Below are 25,847 nucleotides of genomic sequence, written 5' to 3'. Positions count from 1 at the left end.
AAAGAAAATTTAGATTATTGATACCCAAATTTTTTCCAATTTCCGCATTGGTTGAATTCCCTTTGTTTGTGCCAGGGCGTGTTCCATATCATAAGTATCCTTGACCACCCTCCACTACTCCAAAGCTGTCGGTGGGCTTTGTTGTATCCAGACCCGAGCTATTGTTAATCTGGCACAAGTAATTAAAATATTCATTAAATCGACTTAGCACCCGGGCCCACTGAATCCGCCCACCAGCACATCTAAAGCAGTGATTGTAATTGGACATGCAAGTTTCTCAGAAAGACCTTTAATAACTCCCTCCCAAAATTTAGTTAGTTCTGGACATGTAAAAAACATATGGCTACGGTCAGCTGCCCATTGGTCGCATTTTGGGCACTTAGTGCGATCATTATTACTATTATTCGATGTCCACTTCGATATTCTCTCTGGAGTGTAATATAGCTGACATATAGTTTTATATTGTTGGAGCCTGAGACTAGAAGAGTGCACGGAGCGGCTTATACTGTTAAGAGTGGTTGATATCATATTTGATGATACATCAGTATCCAATTTCCTACCCCACTTCTCTGCTAACTTCAAGCAATCACTGTTCCTGAAACAGCTGAGAATTTTATACCCTATGCTGATCAAAGACTTCTTTTTTTCTGTATGTATACAATTCCATATATCAGAGTCAGAGATAATCATGAGACTTAACTTGCGTACAAAATAATCCCCAATCTGATAGCACTTAAACCGAGCCCCTTCAGTGAGACTGTAACAATCCTTCAGTTTTTCAAATGTTAGAAAACCATTATGATCATACAGATCTCCTAGCTTTTCTATGCCCGAGCGGAGTAGGTGTTTACCAGCTTGATTGTGAAAAATGTCAGGAAAACCAGGGTTCCCCCATAAGGGAGTTCTATAATGATACAGTGAAGTTTGGCATTTAGTGAGAAGAGTACACCAAATACTGATAGTATCCCGCGCCGTCTTGAATTTTACCTGTTTGAAGTAGTTTGGGTCATTAAATCTATAAAGAAACATATTGGAATCCTCCCCCAGCATAAATTTATGAAAAAAAACCTGTTAGTGGGATTCAAGAAACTGCGGAAAAGAGTCAGAAAAGTCGACCAGAAGTAAAACTTAAAATCTGGGAAGTCAAGACCACCCTGGTTAAATGGAAGTTTTAATAGAGCGATAGCTCGGCGAGCTTTTTTGTATCCCCAAATAAAGGAAGTAAGGATCCCATCTAAACGTTTAAAATAAAGATTATCCACCCGTAAAGGGATGGAACGGAACAAATAAAGATATTTGGGCAGGATCTTAATTTTAACAATGTTTATTCGACCTATAATACTTCAAGGCACCTTATGCCATTTTTTAAGTAAAGTGGCAGTTTCTTTAAGTAGCACCTCATAATTTAAAGCAGATATTTCATTTATTTTAGCAGAAATTTTAACTCCTAAGTAGGTAGCAGCTTCATATACTCCCTGAATAGGAGTCGGAGATTTATAATTCATAATGATTTGGGTCTTATTAGTATTAAGCCTATAACCGGAGACCGCTCCAAATCTTTTTGCTTCCGATATAATACCCTTCATAGCTTCAGAAACCTCTGTAGAATATATCGCGATATCATCCGCGTAAGCAGTTATTTTAAGTGAACTTGTACCAAAAGTGAAAGGGGCAATCTGAGGTTGGTTCTGCAAGGCTGATATAAAAGGTTCCATTATTAATGCAAATAGCAGGGGTGAAAGAGGACACCCTTGTCGAGTACCTCGTTGTATTGGAAAAATAGGAGAACACTCCCCTGTATAGCTAATTTTGGCAGACGGATTATCATACAAGGCATGAATCCAGTTTAAAAATTGGCCTTTAATACCAAATGCCAATAAAGTAGCCCAGAGGAAGTCCCACCCCACTCGGTCAAATGCCTTCTCTGCATCTAATAATATCATACCGAGTGGGGTTGACTCCACCTGAGCCACATCGAACGCCGTCACAGCCATATTAATGTGGGCAGTAGTATCCCTTTTTAAAATGAACCCATGTTGTTGGGGTGAAACCAATCCCGGCATTAATGGTGCCAGCCGAGTTGATAGGATCTTAGCGAATATTTTAGCATCATTATTTATACGTGAAATTGGTCTATAAGACCCACAAACATCAGCTGGTTTATTTTTTTTCCCAGAAAAAAATGATTAGTAGAATTCCAAGATTTAGGAGCTTTATTCCCTGCCCCAATAAAGTGAATAACCTGAGAGAATAATGGAACCAGTTCTTCCATACATGTTTTATATAGTTCCATAGGTATCGCATCTTCCCCTGTCGCTTTACCGGCTGGTAAGGAATTAATAGCTGATCTAATTTCTGCTCCTTAAATGTCATCCGTTAGTGCATCTGAATATTCATCCCCCATACTTTTAATTCTGCTTAGAGAGATATATATTTGTATCTCCTCTTTAACTATCTGCTTCTCGGGAGTGTAAAGTTCTTGATAGTACTTAGCAAATTTTTGCAGAATCATTTTAGGGTGATTGTATGTCTGGTTATTAGCCCCCTTTATTTCTTTTATAGTCATTTTAGCCCTATCCTCAGCTACCTTATATGCCAGTATCTTACCTATCTTTTCGCCACTTTCATACTGTGGCAATTGATATTTTTTAATTTAGCAATACTTTTTTTCCCTAAAAGTATTTTTAAGGGCAGATTTTAATTCTATTAAATTGTGACCCAATTCTTCTACTCTTACCGACCCTAGGAGTAATGCATCGGCTAATTGATTCTCAATCAATGTTATATTAGCAATAGTTTTCTCATCTTGGCATTTACGTTCCTTGTTTTGTCTAGATATAAATTGTTGTGCGAAACCCCGTATGCTGGCTTTGCAGGCATCCCAGACTATTAATGGTGAAGTCGAATCAATATTTATGCTAATAAATTCTTTCAGATCTTTTAATTGTCTTAAAAAGTCTGAATTTAGAAATAGATATCTGGGGAACGAAAACGACCTAGGACCTTGTCTCCCTGCTGCTACATTAAAAGATAACAGAATAGGATTATGATCCGAGGTAACTCTCGGGCAGATTACCATAGTACTTGATTCAAGAAGCCTGTCCGATACCCAAGCCATATCTATACGCGAGCATAGTTTGTGTGCAGCAGAGTAATACGTAAAACCAGCTGTGCTAGGATATAAATGCCGCCATGCGTCCTTTATGGCATGAATACGTGCAAGATCAATAATAGCAGCCCGTGTCTTCCGCATTCTCTGAAACGACCCCCGCCTAGTAGTGTCTATACTATAGTTCATTATACAATTAAAATCCCCCATTACTATATGCTCTCCCTCCCAGCCAAGAAACTCCATATTGACTTGATCAACAATTTTCGGTTCGTCTATATTCGAGGCATAAATGCCACAAAATGTATATTTACAACCTTGAAGTTTCAACTGGGCAATGGCCCATCTACCCGCTTTATCAGCAGAAGTTTTGCCAATTTCTGCTCTGACTTGCCTTTGTTTTAAAATAGCTACCCCCCGTATTGAAATATTTAAATCAGTGCATACTAAAACATCATACCCCAATTGTTTAAGTAAGTTTCGATCTTTATATGCAATGTGTGTCTCAGAAATTACGGCTATGTGTGGATTATACATTTTTAGCTCTTTAAACACTAATCTTCTCTTATTCCTGCTATTCAAACCCGCCACATTCCATGCCAGACATCTTAGTTGATACATCTTATACGAATTATATTCTCATCTTTGAAAAATTCAAACAAATAATCCTTGCTATACATTATCTCTAGACTTGTTAACCTTATGATGCATTTTTTACCCCAGTTACTTTCCCCCCTCCCCAACACCCACCCTCTACCCTCACTCGAACCCCCCCCAATGCCCCCCCCCAAAAAACCACCCTTAAAAGGGTGGAGGGTAGCATTGGTCAAAGGGCCAATAATATAGAAAAGTTAGAAACCTAGGGATAAGGGGCCATTAAGACTTTTAGCGTCATAACTTAACCGCTGGAGTAGTTCAAATCTATTTTTTTATATGTATGTCCCGTTGTATTTGTATTTGTATTTATTTTACTTGTAAAGCGCTAACATTCATCCTGAAAGGACATCACGGCGCTGAGAAAGAATTGCAAGTGACTTGATGACAGCAGTAATTGGAAATTATTGATCTGGCCTGGGAAAAAGGAATGTTTTTAGTTGTTTCCTAAATGAAAGGAAGCAGTCAGTAGTTCTGAGTTTAGGAGGTAACTCGTTCCACTTTGTTGCGGCAATGTGAGAGAAGGCCCTCTCTCCCATCCTGACAGTCCGAGCTCGGGTGATAGATGCTCTTCCTGAGGTCATAGATCGTAGGTTTCTAGAGGGTTTGTGGAATCTAATCCTGTCATGTAGGATGATGGGGCCTGTATCGTGAAGGACTTTGTGAGAAATACACAACAGTTTAAAAGTTACATAGTTAAATAGTTACATACCTGCTAATTATAGTAATTTCCTTTTTTCGAAAGTAAACATTGACTAGATATTGAAGTCTGGGAGTTGTTAACCCCTTTCACCTCCTGGAGTTAAATCTTGACTGCTCAATCTTGAGAGAGACAAGTGCCTATAAGGAGTACCTTAGTTATCCTAATTGGAAGGCACCAGTTTTGTGACCCTCTGATTCCAGAGTTAAGTCCCTAAACGGGATACTGGAAAGTAATGTCTGACTGTCGAACGGTACCAAGAGGATGTCTCCCAGCTACCCACTTTCCCCACCAAATAAGTGGAGTTGTGGCTTCCAAGTTGCATTCACAAAGATGCAGCCCAGGAAGAAAATGATGCTGGCACAACTATTTCTATCAAAACGATAAATAAGGGATTTAGATGTCTTTGGGTCTTTATTGTTCCAAAATCTGTAAAAATGAAGCAGATTGGGCTAATAGGAACTGCCTTCCTGTTATTTACAGTTTGAAGGTCCGAATCAAGAAAATGTTTGTTCCGAGAAGACCCAACTTTTGAAATAGGATTTAAGGCACTAAAAGACCAAGCATTTGCAAAGCCAATAGAAATGTGTAGACAAATGGGGACAAACACTATTTTTTTATATTTACCAATTCAATATTGACCAGTGAAAAAAATAGCATGTAAAATAATTAATTACAGAAGTACAGAGGAATGGGTATGAGAGAAGGGGGGGGGGGGGAATAAGCAATGGTGAGTAGACCGGGAAATGAAAAAAATAAATAATATAGCCAGGTGGAGGCTGGAGGGGAAAAGGGCACATGAGTTAACATAGGGGTTGGGGGCAGGAGAAGCACATGAGGGGGGAAAAGCAACAGGAAGCACGGAGAGAAGCACAAAGAGAGCAGCAAACAAAGGAAAGAGCAGCAAACGAAGGAAAGAGAAACACGGAATGTAAGTGTCTGGACTTGGCAGATCGTCGGGGTTGAAGCACACGTGAGAGAGAGCTAGGAAACGCATCCATCCTCATGGAGTGCTTACCCAAAAGAAAAAGTTGTTCTCTAAAAGTGAACAGTGGGAAAAGACAAGTCAGCCAAACACAATGATGGCAACAAAGTAATGTACCAAGGAAGGGGCAAACAGAAGCTAAGACAAGAACATCCATCAAATAAGAAGCAAACAGATAGGAGTGGCAAAGCCAAAGAATGGTAAGGAATGGGTGAGCTGTAAGCCAATAATGGATTATGTTATATTCCCAGTAAGCATCTGTTCTTGGCACGTAGAGCTGTAGATTCACATGCTTTGCATACTCATGCCATCTAGTGTTGGATCCGGATGTTTGCAAGTTGTTTTTCTTCAAAGAAGTCTTTCCTAGTCATGAGATAAGGTGACTCCTCCTTTCAGTGATAGTGCGCATGGGCATTGACTCCACTGTTAGATTGTTTTCCCGCAAGAGGGTGAGAATGGAGTAAGCAATTGTAGTATAGAGATGTCCATGCATATGAATGTATAATCAAGAACTGCAACACCTATAGGTGCCCGGGTAGGTGGGTGGGCGCATGTGAATCTACAGTTCTACATGCCGAAAACAGATGCTTACTGGGTAAGTAAGTAACATAATCCGTTCCAGGCATGTGTGCTGTAGATATAGATACTTTGCATAGACTACAAAGCTGTATACTCCCGAAGCGGAGGATAACCTGTAGATGCTGCAGTTGTTTGAAACAGTGTTTAAAGTACTGCTTGGCCTATATTAGCTTGTTGGTGTGCTAACACATCTACACAGTAGTGCTTGGTAAATGTGTGTGGTGTAGACCATGTAGCTGCCTTACATATGTCAGCTAAAGGAATGTTACCCATAGTAGCCCTTATTTTGCGAGTGGAATGCGCTCTAGGGGGTATGGCTAAAGTTCTTGTAGCATTTGTATAGCATGTTTGAATGCATTTAACAATCCATCTTGAAATACCTGCTTTAGAGATGGGATTGCCTTTGTCAGGTGGAGCAAATGCAACAAACAGTTGTTTTGTTTTGCGAAAATCTTTGGTCCTACCTATGTAGTACACTAAAGCTCTTTTGACATCAGGCGTGTGAAGAGCCCATTCTGCTACAGAATCAGGTTGAGGAAAAAAATACAGGTAACTCAACGGATTGGTTGATATGAAAAGCAGAAACCACTTTGGGAAGAAATTTAGGTTGGTGCGAAGAATTACGCTGTCTTTGTGGAGCTGAAAGAAGGTTTCTTCCAAGGTTAATGCCTATAGCTCACCAACTCTCCTTAAAGAAGTGATTGTAATGAGGAAAGCAACTTTCCTTGAAAGAAACAGCAAAGGGCAATTGTGCAACGGTTCAAAAGGTGGACCCATAAGCCTTGTAAGGACAATGTTAAGATTCCATACTGGTGTGAGGGGACCCTTGATGGTATTACCCTTTTCAAGCCTTCCATGAAGGCTTTGATCACTGGAATAGTGATAAATGCTGCCTGCTCTGCAAATACACAGCTACCGCTGCAAGGTGCAAACTAATAGATGTATAAGCTAGTCCAGTTTCCTGTAAGTGCAATAGATAATATTTTCAATATAAGCATTTAGAGGATTGATTGTGTTGTTATTACAGTAGACAACAAATATTTTCAACTTTCTGCATAACAACAGCAGCAAAACTGGCAGTACCAGCCCCTGGGACAGTCCTTTCGAGGGCGTGGAAACGGACAAAGACAAACATGAAGGGGAGGCCAACAGCCCTCATCCAAGTGACTTCACCAGGAAACAGACCCCCACCCTAGCAACACCTCGGGGTGGGCGGAAAGACAAAGGAAAACTGCAGCAGAGCGTTCAACAACAAACAGTACCTTGAACACTCAACACCGGTAGGGGGAAGAATAAAAGACTTCATCCAGGAATGGAGAAGGGTCACATCGGACAAATGGATACTAAACATCACACAATGCGGATACTGTATAGTTAGAAAACCAACCTCTGAACAGAAAACCAAGAAGCAAGGCACACTCAGCGAAGAAGCTCTCGCTCTTGCAACTAGAGGCGCAAGAACTGCTCAGCAAGGAGGCAATAGAGGTGGTGCCGAACAACCAAAGGAACAAAGGGGTCTACTCAACTTACTTCCTGGTGCCAAAGGTGGACGAAACACTAAGACCTATCCTGAATCTAAGGATCCTGAACAAATTCATAAAAACTCAAAGATTCAAGATGACTTCCCTACAAGATGTAATACCACAAATACAATAAGGGGACTTCATGGCTACTATAGATTTAAACGACGCGTACTTACACATCCCGATCAACGACAAACACAAGTGCCTGCTAAGGTTTGTAATCAACCAAAGCCGCTACCAGTTCACAGTACTGGCATTCGGCCTAAAATCCGCACCATGTGTTTACAAAATGCCTAGCAGCTGTCGCAGCACACCTACGAAGGCAAGGAATACACATATACCCCTATCTTGCCGACTGGCTCGTAAAGACAAGTTCGTACAGCCAATTCAAACTACACATCCAGCAGGTCATACTAACGCTGAAACAACTGGGTTTCTCGATCAATTGGGAGAAATCGTCAACAGAGCAAATCAAGATATTCTTAGGGATAGATTTCGATACCATACAGGCCACAGTGTTCCCCAGCAGGAAGAGAAAATTGACGATACTGAAGGAAACACGTCATTACCGCAAAGGGCAAGTTCTGACAGTGAGGACGGTGAGCAAGCTGATGGGAATGATGGCATTGTGCATTCCCCTAGTCCAAAATATTCGACTGCACACAAGGCCATTCCAGGAATGGATACACCAGCAATGGTCACAGGCAATTGGGAGTTGGAAAGTTCTAGTGGTTGTCACACACGCAGTGCATCACAAAATAGCGTGGTGGAACAAACAAAACATATCACAGGGGAAATCATTCACACAACCAACTCCAACAGTGACCATCACGACAGATGCCTCCCAGCCGGGGATGGGGTGCGCACATGAACAAGCTCAAGGTGGTCACAACAAGATGCGGTCAAGCACATCAATTACCTGGAACTAAAAACAGTGTTCCTAGTCTTAAAAGCATTTCAGAAGCAGCTGTACAGGAACAGGGTGTTGATCCAAACAGACAACACCACAACCATGTTCTACATCAATAAACAATGAGGAACACAGTCAGTAGTGCTATCAGGGCTAGCACAGGAGATATGGACATGGGCCATTCCACTGAGGATAGACCTACTAGCAATAAATCTCTCGGGGAAGGACAATGTGGAAGCAGACAGACTCAGCAGGCAGACGTCAGCATCCCACGAATGGGAGATAAACCAACAGGAAAAACAGAAAGTATTCCGGAAGTGGGGTACACCGCAAATAGACTTATTTGCAACACACCAAAACGTAAAATGCAAACACTTCGCATCCAGACCATCAGTCACAAGGGAGTGCGCTATGGAAACGTTGGTCAAAGACTTTTGCATATGCTTTTCCCCGAGTACCACTGATACACAGGGTACTCAACGAATGCAGGATAAGCAACATGTTACTGATACTAATAGCACCTCAGTGGGCCAGACAGTCATGGTTCTCACAAATAGTGGGGATGGCGCAGGCACCAGCACACAAATTCCCAAGACGAAGGGACCTGTTAATGCAGAACGGGAGGGTGCTACACCCAGAGCCAGAGAGCCTCAGCCTGGCGGAATGGCTCCTGAAGACCTAGAGTTCGCACACCTCAATCTACCGGCAAGCACAATGGCACTGCTCAGGGAGGCAAGAAGGCCTACCACAAGGAAATGCTACGTAGCAAAGTGGAAAAGATTCTCAGAATGGTGCATTAGAGAAAGATTGCAAAGAAAGATCGCAAGGGAGTCAACAGTACTGAAATATGTAACACACCTACTGCAAAGTAAACTAAGCTACACATCCCTAAGGGTACACTTAGCGGTGATTGTGGCTTACACAAGAGGACAAACTGCGAAAAGTTTATTCACTTCACAAGTAGTAAAAAGATTCCTAAAAGGGGCAATGAGAATCGCACCTCCAAACAGAATACCAGCACCAGCATGGAACCTCAAGTGCTGACCCAATTGATGAAGGCACCATTCGTGTCGATGCACAAGGCTACACTGCACATGCGCACACTAAAGACGGCCTTCTTAGTGGCTATCACATCACTACGAAGAGTAAGTGAGTTGCAGGCGCTAACACTTCCCGAGCCCTACCTGCAGATACACAGTGATAGGATTGTAATGAGAACAGACCCACACTTCATGCCAAAGGTGGTGTCTCGGCTCCACATCAACAAAACAATCCAGATACCTAGTTTTTTCCAAAAACCCAACCACAGACCAGAGGTGGGAGCTTCCGGAGGAAGCACGTCGACGTCACGAATGACACCAAATGGTGGTATGTGAAGCCCACGGAAACACAAAAGAGAAAAAAAAAAAAAAAAAAAGAGTATAATTCCGGACCCAATCACTAGATGGCGGAATAATGCACAGCATAGTGATTCAGAAAGTCTTCAAGCTGAAAAACTACACCGACAGGTAAGAAACTATATGTTTTTATAGTGTCTAGAGTGGCCCCATGGTAAGATTTCATCTGTGTAGGATGCAGGTGAGATTTCTGTGCATCAGCCCAGTTGATGAAGTAAGTCGACTGTGGTTTGAGTGTGTTGTAGACAGTTTCGGTAAGTGCTGGCTTTGATGAGCCAGTCGTCTCGGTATGGGAAGACATGAATATATTGTCTTCTGAGATGAGCTGTGGCAAATGCCAGGCATTTGGTAAATACTCTGGGAGCAGTAGTCACTCCAAACAGGAGTACTTTGAATTGGTAATGTTTGCCTGCTATCACAAATCTGAGGTATTTGCGATGAGCTGGATGAATTGGAACATAAAAATAGGAGCCTTTTAATTCTAGAGTAGACATAAAATCTCCCTTCTGTAAAAGTGGAAGTACTTGTTGAGGGGTTTCCATGTGAAAGTGCTCAGACAATATATATTGGTTTAACTCTGAGATGCAGAATAGGTCTTTTTTGGCAATCAGAAAATAGAGAGAGTAAACCCCTGAACCTTGGTTCTGTACTGGAACTGGTTCTATGGCTTCTTTTTATAAGAGATTGCCCTTCATGTTTGAGCAACTGCAAGTGGTCTGGAGACAATTTGTGAAATGAAATGAAATGAATTCGTACTTGTATAGCGCATTTATACGCTGAGGTGTCTTGGCGCTGTACGCATACCGCTGTGGAACCCTTCCTGGCTTTTCCCTGTGAAATGCCCACTCCTGGGCACCCCCAAGGTGAATTCAGGCATCCAAGCGCTGTTGGAGCGAGGCCGAAAGTTTAGAGGATTGGTGGTAAGCTCCAGGCAATAACCAAGTCAAGTCAAAGAAACTTTATTTCGGTCAATATGACCTACAAAGTACAACACAGAACAAACATTTACATAAAAAGGGAGAACTGCGTCAGCTGATAATCATAATTTAAAAAAGCTAAAACCGATTATGATTATATACATTTTCTCATAGTAGAATTAATTTGGAACTTTGAGATTTGTAATACGGCAAGTCTTACACAGTTAATTTCGGAAAGTGCGTAGTGCAATGTGTAAATAAATTAGCTAAAAGAAAAACAGCGAATATAAAAAAGAGCAAAAGCTACTGACTAAAAAACTATACGATTAAAAAACTATACATGAAATGCTATACAGTTAGGGAATTGATTATACTAGATATGTATGTCATCGTAGGGCAATCAATGCGACATTTCATGATTTCAGATGAACCTTTCTAGTACACCACATTGAAAACAAAAAACCAGCAACCGAATATACTATTGGGATGCTAGTATCTGTTTTCAATATCCTGAAAACTTCGAGACAGCGTCTATTACCAAGGTTCCTGCACAACTGGGCCAGCCAGCGTCTCCTTGCCTTTTGATAGCCTGGGCAGCTAAACAAAACATGGAGCTCAGATTTTTCATGATAGTCACATGCGGGGCATTGGATCCTTTGGTGATCACTCCACTTAGATGTGAAACAGCGGAGTGGGAGAACCCCATGTCTATATTGTAAATAGAGCTTCCTGGCTGCTGGTGGATTTATGAGATCCAATGCAGGCTCGAAGCAAGGTTTGGCTTTTAGATCCAGAAACCCATTTGAGAGTTTCCCGATTCTGGAAGAGGTATGGAGTTGGAATAGTCTGTACTCTTTATAGCAAGCCTTCACTTGGTCCTTAGATATTAGCAGACAAGCTGACTCAGGTTCAGACCACCAATCCCCTAGACTCATGCTGGTTAATAAGGATTTAATATATGCCAACCACGGGATTTTTACGGCACCTCGTAACCTCAATACCTCTACTAATTCCTCCGATAGGGTGTGAGTTCGGGGGTGGTCAATAAACGACGCCAATGCATTATAGGTTTAAGACTCGCTACTTCGGCTATTGGAGTTATAACCATATCAAAACGTAGCGGGACTAGTGGGGTGCTACGTGGCAATCTAAATAGCTGTCTTAGGTAATGGTTCTCCAGCTGTGTTAACTTCTTCAAATTAAGGTGGCCCCAAAGCTCTGCGCCATATAAAGCCCCACCTCTCGCCTGAGCCCTATAGATTTCAATTGCTGGACTGATGGTTCTTTTGCTAGACTTGTTAAAAACATTCATGATGCCACCTGAAGATTGTGCTAGGTTAAGCGTAGATTTTGTAATGTGTGCCCCCCATTCCATAGTCTCAGAGATTGTAATGCCTAAGTAAACAAATGACGATACTCTCTCAAGGGGTTTGCCATTTAGGGAAGGGTTAGGGGGTGTGCCATGTTGGATCATTCTTATCACCCATTTGTTGGTTGTTATAGATTACCAAATAGGGAGAAATTGTAGAAGTCTTCCTCCGACAGGTGTGGTTTGGTCAGAGGGAAGCGTGGGGAAGTCACTGCTTATTAGGGAAAATGGAGTTACGGGATGTGGTGGCCTTACCCCTGCCTTTCCTCTATATTCTCCTCGAAAAAAGTCTCTTGAGGAAGAGGACTAGTTATTACCTTTGTAAGAGGAGGTGTTCTGGTCTGAGGGTGTGGTTTTGGACCCTGCTCGGTAAAAGGAGCGTTGAAAGGAACCTCTGTTTGAAGGAGACTGGAGCGCTACCATGGACTTAGCCACTTCAGTGTCCTTTTTCATATTCTCAAGCGCCTAATCTACCTCAGGACCAAAGAGATGTTTTTTCTCAACTATTATATATTTTTTTTTAATTATTGGACTTTGGGCTTAAACTCAGAAATCCTTAATCAAGCATGTCTTCTGAGTAAGATGCTAGTGTTGACGGTATCAGCAGCATCTAGAGCACATCTTATTGAAGAATTGGAAATGAGCTTTCCTTCATTTACCAAATCTTGCGCTTTAGCTTTATGTTCATCTAGGAATATGTGAGTAATTGCTCCATTTCATCCCAGTGTGCCTTGTCATATCTGGCCAAAAGGCCCTGCGTGTTTGCAATGCGTCAGTGATTTGCAGCTTGAGCAGATATGCATTTACCAGCAGTGTCTATTAGCTTGTATCCTTTGTCTGAGGGAGGAGCGTCCCATGAAGTTTGGGAATTAGCTCATTTGCGAGCATTGAACACTACCAGTGAGTCTAGTGGCAACTGCCCTTTAATAAATATCGGATCTGTTGGGGGCTTTATATTTTTTGTCGACTCTAGGAGTCAAGATGCGTGCACACGCATGATTTTTAAAAATGTCGTCAGTGTGTCTCATACCTTTAAGCATAGGGAGTGTTCGTGTTGACCTGTTTATAGATTCTAATGTCGCGAACAAAAAAAATCCTCTTCTAAGGATTCTTTGTGTAGTACCACCCCATGGTATTCTGCAGCCCTGGCAACGAGTTCCTAATAAGATACATTGTCATCAGGTGGAGGTGGCTTGGCAGGGTAAAGGTCTAGATCATTGTCTAATGGAAGGTCAATTGGGTAACCCCGCCATGGATCTACTGGTAAATGCGTGTCCCCCTCATCAATATCGTCCCCATCATGCGAAGAATCCTGAGGTGTGACGTGCAAAGGTATTAAAGTAGGAGAAGAGGGTGGTGGACGGGATGATGGTGGTGGATAAAAAGAGCTGGTACTAACAGTCTTCTTTTTTAAAGGGATCTTATAATGACTGTCCTTATCAGGAAGCTTGTGTTTACAAGGCAGATTGGTATGAATACGACCAGTTACTGGATTAATATAAAGTCTCTTCTGTTTGGGATCCATTTTCGGTGGAACAATGTCTAAATTTGGATCCATTGGGATAAAAAGATATCGGCTCCGAAGGCAGTTTATTTTTCGGCGTGAAGGATTTCGGATTCAAGCTGTATTTCAACTTGGAACCGGAGGGCTTCGGTTCTGAAGAGGGTTTGTGTTGACTCGGTCCCAAGCCGGATAGTACTTTCTGGTAGAAGTGTCCCCAAATTTCAATAATTAGAACACAATAATATATTTGATTAAAACAATAGTTCTCTAGCATGAGATTTATCCTCCAACGTTCCCTCTTCAATCATTTCCTTTAAAATTTCCCCTACATCATCTTTCTTGACTAAGTAGAAGATTTCTAAAGCTTATGAATCTATAGATGATTCCATGATGTACAAACAAATTGAAATCTAGAATCTGTACATGTTATTACCTTGAAGAGAGCCAATAAATTGGTACACCTCCTCCACACTCCAGCTACCAGGCTCACTGGACAGGAAGACGGGGCTGATGCCCAGGATATCTGAAGAGGGAGGTGCACTGTTGGGCGTCCCTGGGTCGCGCTCGCTGCGTCCAGATGCTGGACCGGGTGATGCTGGAGAGAAGGCTTCATCATAGCTGGAGTTGTCGGAGCCTCGGCTCGAGTCTTCCTGAGCCTGTTGGGAAAGAACATGGATACAGGTGAAAATAAGGGCACTGCAAGCCAGGCCTTGGGTGCATTTGCAGAGGTTATGCATGTCTAGATTGAGGTGTATTGGCAGAGTGGTATGTGGGCCCCAGTACTTGCAAAATATAGCAAGAGTTACATATTAAAAGTTGGTGTAGCTGCAGAGATGTATGTGAACTCTTACAACTGGAACAGCAGGTGAGGCTGCAAGCAAAGAATTTGATGCATCGTCATTATGCAGATGTACTACCATGGGGTGCCGCAGGTCAGGAAAGATGTCCATTGGCAGAGCAGCATTTGAGCCCTGAAATTGTAGAGGTTGTTACTGCTCAAGAATTAACTACATTGGAGGTGCTGTTTTTGAGATAGTGACCTGCACGATCAGAGCTGCACATGTACTGAAATACCCAATAGTGTTGCAGCTCAGGAAGGAAGTGTACTGACCGGGCTCTGCAAGTCCTGAAATAGCAGGAAGTTTAGCTGGGGAATGGAGAGCTGCATGTGAACCCTGAAACAGCAAGGAGTATTCCAGCTGAAGAATGATGTACCCTGGAAGAAGTGCTTGTCAGTCATGAAATAGCATGAAGTGCTGCTACTGAGAAGGACAATGGTCACTTACCTGAAATAGTTTTGCAGTGTGGTACTTTTCTAGATGCACATATTTTGCATAAATCTGCCATGTACAGATCGAGTTAGGAAATCCAGACTTAGTACCTGATTATGATCTTGGCAGACAGGGTTACTCCGTCACAAACTTGACAGATATCCTGTCCGCCAAATTGCAATTCCATTACATCCTATGGAACTTGTAATAGGACGGACGGGATATCCGTCACGTTTGTGACAGAGTATCATGTTCACAACAGTCGTAATCAGGCCCTTAGTAAAACTTTTTTTCTTTCAGGACATCAACCATAGGCGGAGCCTATAATGCCAAGCACAAACCCATACCGAGCGAGTGCATCACCTCCATCTTCATATTCTTGCATGTTCTACCTTAGTCTTCCAATTTCTACTTATTCTTGCTTGGTCGTCTATTTCTATCCTTATATTTTTTTCCTGATCTTTTCACCAAGGAGGTGGGAGGGTAGGGTGTGATTCTAGAAGAGTTCCATACTGCAAAACTATATTCGTAGGAAAGTAACCATTTTCTTAAGAGTCCCATGCTTTATGTAGCAGATTTCAACCTGCAGAGGAGCGTTTGAAGGGTAAGCAATGCGGACCATACATTTCAATACTTACAGTCCTACTTGTGCTTCCTTTCTTTTGCCTGGCCCATAACAATGTGCTCACCATCGTTTTCTTCTTCACATTTTTGGAGTCTTATGTTTGAACTGGGCGGCGCCTTTACAGGTCTCGAACTTAAGTTCCTTTGGTAAGCAGAGCCATTTGTACAAAGTTACTGTAGCATTTTGGGAAGAATTTAAAAGGACTAAACTGAAGGGAAAGGACCACCAAACTGTGCATTCTTCAAACTGCCTATGGCAAAACCTCCACAGAAAAGACTGCTCTCCTTAGAGTATGCTTTGATGATGTCTCTTCCTTGGACGCAAGTCCTTTTCCTAATGTCGGTCTATGACCTCACATCTCCCACACCAAATTTCAGCAAGGAAGGCTCTTGAAGATTATTTACTTGGAACCCGAACTGTGGGGAAAGGGATCTGAAGGTAGAGGGGATGCACTGGAGTACTGTGGGCTTATGCTCAACATCACAGACTCGGCCTATGATCAATGCCAAAAAAGGGAGAAAAAAGTTATACTAAGATATGATTTCTGAACCCAACTACTAGATGGCCAAATATTGCAAAGCATGTGAATCTAGAAGAGGTTGGTGCTGCATAATAATGCGATGTAAGTCTGAAATAGTAGGAGGAAGTGTAGCAGGTCAGAAAAGAGGTATATTTTTGGAGCTGCATGTGAGTCATGAAATGCCATTATGAGCTGATACTCAGGAAGCTTATTATCATAACTGTGAGTCTGGAAATAGCAATTGCATGTGAAGTGCACTAGAAGAGCTGCAAGTGATTCCTGATATAGAAAAGAGGGCGGTGAGGCTGAGGATATCAAATCAAAATGTGTAGATCTGTAGTTCCATTACCTGCATAAGCGTCCCTTGTAGTTTTGTGCGGGCGATTTCTGAGCTGCTGCGCCTGGGTCCTTGTCGCCACACACAGGCATTGTTGGCTTCCTGCATTTCCATCTTCTTTCGTTTGAGCTGGAACTGATAGCTGCAGCTCACATTGTACCTGAGCAGAGGAAACAAGAGTTGAAGTACACGTACATCCATACAAAGTAACATCATCTTATCAGTGTATCTTCAAATAATTGAAATTACTTATGCAAGAAGGGATTTTTTTTTTTTTATTGCTGAGCGGACTCTTGCAACCACAGTCTTTCAACCCAAAACAGTAAAGTTACCTTTTAGCGCAAGACATGGAGCAGAACCTTTTGGAACCACGGAACTTTTGGGCTGGAGCATATTTCCCACAGAACTCACACTGCAGCATATCGACCTTCTTCTGCATCTCTGCATGTGGAGAGGAAACACAGAAGAGGGTATCAGTGATAGACAGTCTTATATTGCATGAAGAGATGGATGTGGGAAGAGTCTTGGGATGTAGGTTTCTATTAGGATCCTTGAGCTTTATATCCTGTGATGATGCAAGTGACACCGATACAAGTCCTTAGAGTATACTTCAATGGCCAGATCATGCCTGGGTTTCTCTAGTGGTGCAGGAATCTAGTGTGGAGAGTCTCAGGCATGCAATCCTATACCCATCCCAGGTCTCAATAAAACAAGCCAGTCCTGTGTTTTCCTAAGGTTCAATGGTTTCCTGTGGTGATCCAGAGACAGGCAAGGTGAGTCCGATCAGTGTATTCTTATGGTTTATCCAGCAGTGGATCTTTGGTGGATTCACTAGCTTGAATTGTGCCTATGGCCAAATAAAGTAGTATGACATACATGTAATACAACAGGGTCTTGTTCCATAAGGTTACCATTATTTGGACTGCACTGCAGCCACTGACACAAGCAGGATAAGAACCTTCCTTCCTCTAGGGGCCACCAAGCCGCATGTTAATCTTCTTTGTAAGGTCCCACCTGTTCAGCATTTTCTACAGAAAAAGTTATTGGAAGTTTTACTTTGCTGAATTTTTTTTGCTACCTCTTGAGGGAATAAAAGACATGATTGCCGCCCTCTCTGCTCATGGTTCCATAAGCTTGGTCAAAGGAAAAAAAGGGGTTCCATTTTATGGTTTAAATCTCTTTATTGAAATTTCGTAACACACAAATATAACCGTGTAGGTTTACCTGTCAAACCACGGATACTGTGTAGCTTACGACTTAACAGGTCAGTTCAGGCGCACCAGCACCACAGCATAACAGTGGGCTAGCATCAGGACAAAAAACCTATACATAAAAGTAAAATGTAACAGAGAGAAAAGGACGTTGGGAACCCCCCACCCTTCCTTCCGCACCCCCTCCCCGTGTTCCATGTCCACTACCTAAGCTGTTAAAATCCATATGTGTCCTCACTCAGCAATCCGCCCGTTGTGTATCAGCAAGGTATAGTAAGCAAAGGTATCGGGGACAGGTGACCTCCCGGAATTCGGAGGGTAAGACGACAAAAAGCGTTGCCACAGCACAACATACTTGGATCCCTCCCCTGCCAGTGTCAATGTCAGCTTCTCCATGTTTATCCACTTCGTCTATCACCTGAGTCCAATAAGGCTGGACATGTGCATACTCCCATAATAGGTGTACCAAAGAGCCTACCTAGTCGCATCCCCGCCAGCATGTTGCCACTCGAGTGCGGTCCATTGCGTGAAGACGCTCCAGGGTATATTACCAGTATGTTACTACCTTTGTGAGGGTTTCAGTGAGCCCCATGTGGTATGCTGAATGTCGGGCCCTATAATCTCTCACCTCCCACTCTTTGTGACTGAGTGTTCTGCCCAGTTCTCCCATCGCGCTCTGCCGGAATTGTAAGTGTGAGTATGCCTGGCCTGTAGCATCTTATACAAATCGGAGATGAGCTTTATATCGGACGTGCGTGGAATAAGCCACCGCTCGTAAGGGGAAAGATGTCTACGGACCTGATCCTGAAGCGCCCAGTGCCTTGCTTGTAAATATCGAAGTCTCTCAGTTTCAGGTAGCCCGTATTCCAGCTTAAATTGATGGAACGGGATGACTTCTTCAGCATCATACATATGATACAAGAATCGGCAGCCAGCGGGCCTCCAACCTACAAAGGCAACCGTGTCCGTACACGGGGTTGTCCATCAAAGAGGTAAGCGGAGACGGGTAGGTGGTGAGTTCGTGCTTAATATTAGTAGCGTCCCACACTTAAAGGAGGACTCGCCTAATATACGAGGCGTATAAGTTGGGGGGGGGGTCTATGGCGCTTGCGTAGAAAAGGGATTTCTTACAAGGGTCGCACCGCTACTGCCTGGTCCTGAAACAACCAGTGTTTCTCTGATTCCCAGCGACTCCATTCAACCAGATACCACAGCTGGGCCGCTTGGAAGGAGAGCTGGAGATCAGCGATCCCAAGTCCACCTCCTTCGGGAGAGAGTGTCGCTAACGTCAGTCTCAAACGAGGCTTCGACCTGCTCCAAATGAACTGAGCAAGATCTGATTGCGTCGGTTGTATCCAGCCTGTAGGCGGTTGGAGAGGAATGGTGCGAAAGAGAAAGATGATCTGGGGTAAGATGGTTCCATTTTAAAGGTCGACATCATTTCAAAGACAAATAAATCACCTTTCAAGCTAAAAAGACTTACAGTTTACAGAGTACGTATCAACATATGAAGAGCATTTTTTGTTTTGCTAATAACTTTGGCTCAGTTTGACGAATCTTCATGAAAGTTTCCCAAAAACTGTCATCTATCTCAGGTCCTCCTGAAAGGTTTTGTGGTGATCCATCAAATGAGGAACTAGAAAAAAGGGATAGTGGCCGGGTGGGGGTGGTTCCAATGGGGCATGGGTAGGGGAATGAGCAAAATTCAGCTGGGGCGCAATTTAAATTTAGCTCAGTAAACTGCAGTGAATGTGATATATATGTAATAAAAAATTGGAGGTGACCACCCAAAGAGAGGTCACTTTATAACGACTACATTTATGAGAATCCTCTTCATTATCTTGTATCCGGTAGAAAAGAAAAGGTAATTTATCTGGAATTGCACTTCTCCATTTTTGGTATGTTTCCTAAACTCACATTCCTCAATTGCCCCCCATCAAGAGAGCGTGACTCCCCAATAAAATGTTAAACACAGCAGTGTTACAACTGCAATAGAGTGTTGATGGTTCTAAAATGAAGGCCAGATGTTACCCTTTCCCAGCACCCCGTGAATGTTCAATTGAACCTTTGTATTTTCCCCACCAAAACTACCACGCACAGGTTCATATACTAAGCCGGGTGAGGTCTGTTTTGGGCATGGCATGTATTAGTCACAGTGGTATTATAGACACTTGTGCTCACCCGCGGTGGTTCCATTCTCCTCTTCCTGCACATCAGATGTATATTCAGGAGGATCGGAGGGCGTCTCTCCTGGTGCTTGTTTCTCGGACTCTTTCAGCATTTGAGATCCACAGACCTGGTACAAGGAGAAAGCAACACGGAGCATAAGATCATGAAAACATATAGCCTTTTGTAAAGTCTCCAAAAATGTCTTGATGACAAATCAGTCATCAAAACATCAACTATAAAATCACATTCATGTCTTTCCTCTTAAATAATGTTCGCCCTCGGATCATGAAAAACAAAAGCTGCATCTTAGTGGCCAGAATTTTCTGACTAAATGTCATCATGCCCCCCACATCTGGCAACTCCAACACAGATCCCTGAGCCATGAAATAGACAAGTTTATACCCCAATACCCTTGTTGGATTAATTTCCAGCAGCTTTTGAGGTGTGGTCAATCAGCAATGTGTGCAACAAAAATGACACCAATACTTAATGGAAAGCATTGAGGGCACACTACAAGAGCAACACTGAAATGATCATACTGAAAAGCATTTCAAGGCTAACATTTAAAACTGAAAAATAAACCAATCAAAGAGAAACTCACATGCACTCCCAGAGGCGTAACATTATTTTTAAAAACCCACTTGTTCTACAAGAGAATCTACTTAGCCCAAATATTCCCGAAATCAGTGAGATGGGCTATTATACAGAAGATACATACGGTTATCAGTGCATCAAATACTTTGCAAAAGCTTATGAATTAAATCGTATTTTGTGCATGAGGCCCATGTATGCAAATGTACTCACATAGTGGCCCTGCAGCTGTCATTGGGTGCCGCACACACGTGTCAGTGGAGTTACATATTAAAGATTTAATTTGTAGAAAAAAAAAAAAATATATATATATATATATATATATATATATATATATATATATATATATATATATATGCAGAGTACCGACTGGAAATTACAGCAGTACTGTGTACATGTCTTTAGTGGCACCATCTATAGAACAGAAAAACATTCTGCGTCCTAGGACGAGCGGATAGCTGTATTCCTAAAAGTGTCGTAATGTGCAAATCAGCACAATCAATATTCTAGCAAACACGTCTGGTGGTTGGGTGGGGAAAGAGGTGAGCCTGACCGACATTTTTGAATTTTAGGAGTACAAGTTTCAATTGGTTTTTTATATCCTTTGTTTTAACTCCGGACTCTGTGCACTTATGTGTGTGTATGAATATAAACACGCACACATGAATATATACATACTTTCACTGTGCTGCTGGGAAAGAGACATTTCGCTAAGATTAAAAAATGTAAAATGCAGGTTACACTGGACCAAAAGGTTACACATAAACCTCCGCCGTGGGCCCTCAATTATCTGACAGTAATTCAAACTTGTGACATACAGGCTAAACATGGATCTCGACTGTCAGCTGTTACCCACTGTACTATCTCAGAAGTACACATTTCATGGTCATCTTACTCACTTCTGACCCAACAACACAGAGGCTGCTTAACTGCAACATTTCTAGTCGCTATGACGGTCTTTTTAAACTCTAAATCCCCATTGTCTGCAGTGTACTCTTTCATGTATCCTCAGCCTGTTTTTGCAGATTTTTCTCTTTCATTAATTTCTTTTTTTCTCTCATTAAAAGCAAGGTGTGGAAACTCGTCCCAGATTTTAGTTTTCATTTCCCAAGCTGGAGTACAGCTTAAGCTTTCAGTTATTCACTTTTCTATATATTTCTTTTTAATAAACTTTATTTAAAGTTTTACATGAATACAACCATGAGTGTGCCCTCAGTAGTGAGCAAAGGAAATTACATGTAATACAGGCAGTCTTCAGGCACGAGTTTGCGATTCTTTTCCCCTCTTCCACGAGGTGAGCGGCTCTCTGCTGGTGTTCCTCTGGGAGGTGCTTGAGCAATTGGCTCATTTCGTCCCAATGCTGGTACTGGTGCCTGTTGAGAAGGGCGTTGGAGGTTGCCATCCTCCAGTGCATTGCTGCGTTTCTCTCAATTTTTCTGCCTGTTAAGTCCATCCCCCTGCTTTCCTGGTCAGGTGATGGCCCAGATGTTGTTGGGACGTTGGCCCTTCTTCTGGCCGTTGCGGCTATAATTGAGTCTGCTGAAACTGTCCCCTGGATGTAAGGGGGGTCCTGGGAGGAGAACTTGTACTTTTTCTCCGTCCTTGGCGTGACTGACCTGCAGGTAGCTGGTTCTTTGAACGCCTCTTTGCCCTGTGCCATAACACTCTTCAGCATGGGCAGGAAGTGGCTTTTTGTCTGTGCGGGGAGCAAGGTTTCCAGCAGGAAATCTGCCTTAGCCTTCTCCTCCTCCAATTTGACTCCATAGGCTGCTGTAGCCTTCTTGACGACCTCATAGTAGGCCCCAATGTCATCTGGCGGCGAAGGCCTCGAGGGGTATGTCTCCACAGCCTCCTCCGGGTTTTCGGCCTCGATGTCCTGCCAATCCTGGTCCTGAGCCGTCGAGGATCCCGAGTCGTTGCACCTCCAACGCGGGTCCCCATAATCACCCTCTGTGTAATAGAGGTCCTCCTCTTCTTCCTGCTCCGAGGGCTCCTGAGTTTTCGGCGGCTCTTCGGCGTCGAACTCCTCGTGTTCTTCTATCTCTTCGAGGACTGTCGTGGGCTTCGAGGGGATCCTGAAGCTTTTAATTTTGTCTTCGAAGTCCTTCTTCCTCTGGATGATGTTTTCCATCTCGGCCTTGAGCCTTCTTTTCTTTCTCTCCATCTGTGCGGCCTGCACGGCGTCCAGCGTTTCGGCCGCCCTCTTCGACGTCGAAGCGGCTCTTGGCTCCTTCTCCTTCGAAGTCGAGGATCCCTTTTCGGGAGCCTGCTTCGCCGACCTTTGCTTTTCGCTGGTCTTTGCCGTCTGGGAGTCCTTCTCGAAGGATCCGCTGGGCTGTTTTTCGGGGACCGCAGCTTCGGTCGTCGAAGATTTCGACGCCGGTGCTCCCTTCGAGGTTGTAGACTCAGATTTTCGAGTCAGCCTCAGGTTTTTGAGGCCCTGTCGAGGGTTTCAGGGTCGTAGACTCTCCTACCTTGTCGGACGATTTCTTATCAGTCTCTGCGACCGTGGAGACATCTGGACCTTCGGCGATGTTGTCCTCGTCGTCGGTGGAGAGGACCCAGGTCGTACAACGACGGGGCCTTGCCCTTGCCCTGCATCGTGTGGTGATCTATCCTCTGTTTTTCCCGAATCCTCAGCGTCTTCGGCGTGAAGACAGAGCAGGCGTTGTAGTCCTTGCTCCCGTGGTCGATTGGCAGACAGAGGTTGCAGACCGGTTGCTGGTCTCTCTGCGCGTACTTGCGGTGGCAATTATGGCAGAATTTAAATGGTGTGTTGTCCATTACTGTGCTCAGGGGGCCCCCTGTGTGTGCATTCTCCGTCGGGCGTCGAAGATCTCGAGGTTCCTCTCCTTCTTCGTCGTCCCGCCTCTGTTGATCTTCTTCTCCTGGTCTTCTCGAGTTTTTTCCTGAACAAATTCGCTTATTTTTCTCCTTTTCCCCTCCAAAACTTCTGGAGCTTCCCGCGACGATCCAGACCCAACGGCGAAAAAAAGAACCTGAAGATGGCGCCCAAGGGTGGTAGCTTCCGCCGGAAGCATGCCGACGTCACCGAAGGTACACCAAATGGTGGGACGTCGACGCCAACCTGGGCTACGAAAAAAAAAAAAAAGAGAAAAAAGACTACGATTCCGAACCCAACCACCAGATTGCGGAATATGCACAGCATAGTGAATCCAGAAAAATTCACGCTGCAAAACTAAGAGTAATTAATTTTAATGAAACAAATTCAGTTAGTCTTTTTTATTTTCTTGTTAGTTTGATTCAGGGGCCAGTTTTCAGATAGTTAGTTTCAGTTAGTTGTTATATTTTAGTATAAAGAGTTCAATTTCAGTTTTCATTGTCTGGTTTACAGTTTATCTAGATTTTATTCTGTAAGTGCAGTAGACACTGACTGCACTTTAACTTAGCAAGCATTGAAAGCATCTTGTGTTTTGTTACCCGTTTCCTCTCGCCAGGAAAAGTGGAGAGCACCGAGCTCTACTCCATGGGAGCAAGCAGGCCTACACACTTGGGCCTGTGCACTGTGGCTGAGTGGGTGTCAGTCCACAACCTGTCTTGTGTCTGGAGAACATCAGGGACTGCTGAAGAGGCACAAACGCATTTGCACCATATACACAACTCACAAAAGCAACGGTCTTGTGCCCTCCGGCTGGATAATAGGACGGAAGAGAAAGGCAGTATGTTTAATTGCACAAAGAAACAACTTCAGCGTTGTGTGGTGTCTCTCGCATCCTGTGGATAAGCTTAGCCAACTAGAATTTGGTGTGAACAATTTACAGAATAAAATAATGATGTCCTCTTTACTTCCCCTAGTAGCACAGCCCTTTTTCACACCTTCATAATCAGACAGAACGTGGTAGCCGCCTTCCAAGGTGGATGAAGTAATTGCACAAATAACCTGCCAGTCCTCAATTTAGCGGAATCCTCAATATTTGCATATGCTAGAATAATTCCTTGGGTCCACTGAGATACTGGAACACTTTTGAAACATTATTTTAATGAACAAGTTTCATACCTTCTTTCTGGTGGATAAACTATCTAACAATGAACTCCTGACCTTTTGAATCTACCATGCACCCAACTGGATCTGGAAATCTTTCATGCAACAGCTCCTGTGCACCCGTAGACGGCCCCATCAGTGTTTGCAGCACTGAGGCACTCACTGTGCGCTGTTAGTTTCACAAGCAACGGTCGCGCCCTCAGACGCAGAGTGGCTTACAAATTTAGTGACTGTGTGCTCAACCTAAACTGAGACCTAAAGACCCAAGAGAAGTACACTTTGCAGAAAGGGAAGGGGGCAGAAGGTGACTAATCTCTGGTTAGATGGGGTATCCACTAGAATGTAAATGTTATTTACCCTGTAAGCATCTGTTCTTAGCATGAAGTGCTGTAGATTCACATGCTCTGCACACTCCGGCCATCTAGTTATTTACCCTGTAAGCATCTGTTCTTAGCATGAAGTGCTGTAGATTCACATTCTCTGCACACTCCAGCTATCTAGTGTCAGGTTTGCACATTTACAGACTGTTTTTCTGCAAAGATGTCTTTTGAGTCAGGGGATGTGCTGTGACTCCTTCCTTAGTAGACAATTCACCTGGGCACCGACTTCAAGTTAGATTGTTTTTTCGCACAGCGGACCAAAGTATTTATGGAGTGGCGAGAGGAGGTACATCATGGTCCTGACTTAGTTGGTGACTGGGCTGAAAAAGAGGCTGCAGCTGCTGAAATGCCAACATTGTCTATTGTTTGGGGTGGGCACTCCCTGTGGCTGCGTTTAGGACTCATCCCAGGAAGGGCTGAACCTCTAAGGTTTGAAGGTGGAACTTACAGTGAACCCAAGGCTGGGTAACAGATTACTGCTTCGGTATAAGCTAAATATTGCTGCCTGCTTGGACCCTTGATCAACCCATCAGCGAGATAGTGCCAACCTTCTGTAAATGAGGGGCCACCACGGTCAGGCTCTTCGTGAACACCCTTCGAGCCATTGTAACCCCGAAAGGAAATATATGAATTGGTAATGCTGTCCATTTACCACAAAGTGAAGGCACTGTTAGTGGCTGAATGGGAATATGAAAGTAGGCATCCTTTAGATTTAACATGTTATATAGCCACCTTACTGGGGCAGAGAATTGATGTACTGCAGGGTTCTCATGTGAAATGCTCAGGAGAGCCACCCCTCTTGGGAAAGTAAAGAAAGTACATGTCCCGCCTTGCTGTAGTTGAAGCACTATCTGTTGCGCTTGTACCTCTTCCTCTAAAAAGCAAAAAAGTTTCATGATGAGGGCTTGACTGAGGGGTGGGATGTTGGAAGGGGCTGCGAGAAGTTCTAGGCAGTAGCAGTGGTAAACCAGCGCTAAAACCTACTGGTTTTACGCGATTTCTTCCCAGTGGGATAGGAAATCTAATACTCTTCCCCCCCCTCAGGTGAAATGATTGTAGAGAGGTGGGCCAAATCACTGCTTGGAGGCAGAGT

The 25,847-nt window shown here is 43.4% G+C and overlaps 1 protein-coding gene across 2 annotated transcripts in view; it reads right to left on the bottom strand.

The window, feature by feature from the left end:
* PHC1 (polyhomeotic homolog 1) overlaps positions 1-25,847 on the bottom strand; it is a 91,733-nt gene that overhangs the window by 2,815 nt on the left and 63,071 nt on the right. For both annotated transcript variants that reach the window (XM_078651417.1, XM_078651418.1), the window contains 4 exons: positions 19,793-19,907; positions 16,733-16,841; positions 16,413-16,560; positions 14,081-14,303 (listed from right to left, as the gene is read on the bottom strand). In XM_078651417.1, coding sequence (XP_078507543.1) covers positions 14,081-14,303; positions 16,413-16,560; positions 16,733-16,841; positions 19,793-19,907 — 595 coding nt within the window. The remainder of the gene's footprint in view (positions 1-14,080; positions 14,304-16,412; positions 16,561-16,732; positions 16,842-19,792; positions 19,908-25,847) is intronic.

This window comes from Lissotriton helveticus, chromosome 7, assembly GCF_964261635.1.
Source record: "Lissotriton helveticus chromosome 7, aLisHel1.1, whole genome shotgun sequence".
NCBI classification, from domain to species: domain Eukaryota; kingdom Metazoa; phylum Chordata; class Amphibia; order Caudata; family Salamandridae; genus Lissotriton; species Lissotriton helveticus.
Note: the sequence above shows the minus strand (reverse complement) of the source record. Positions and strands in the feature narration are given on the sequence as shown.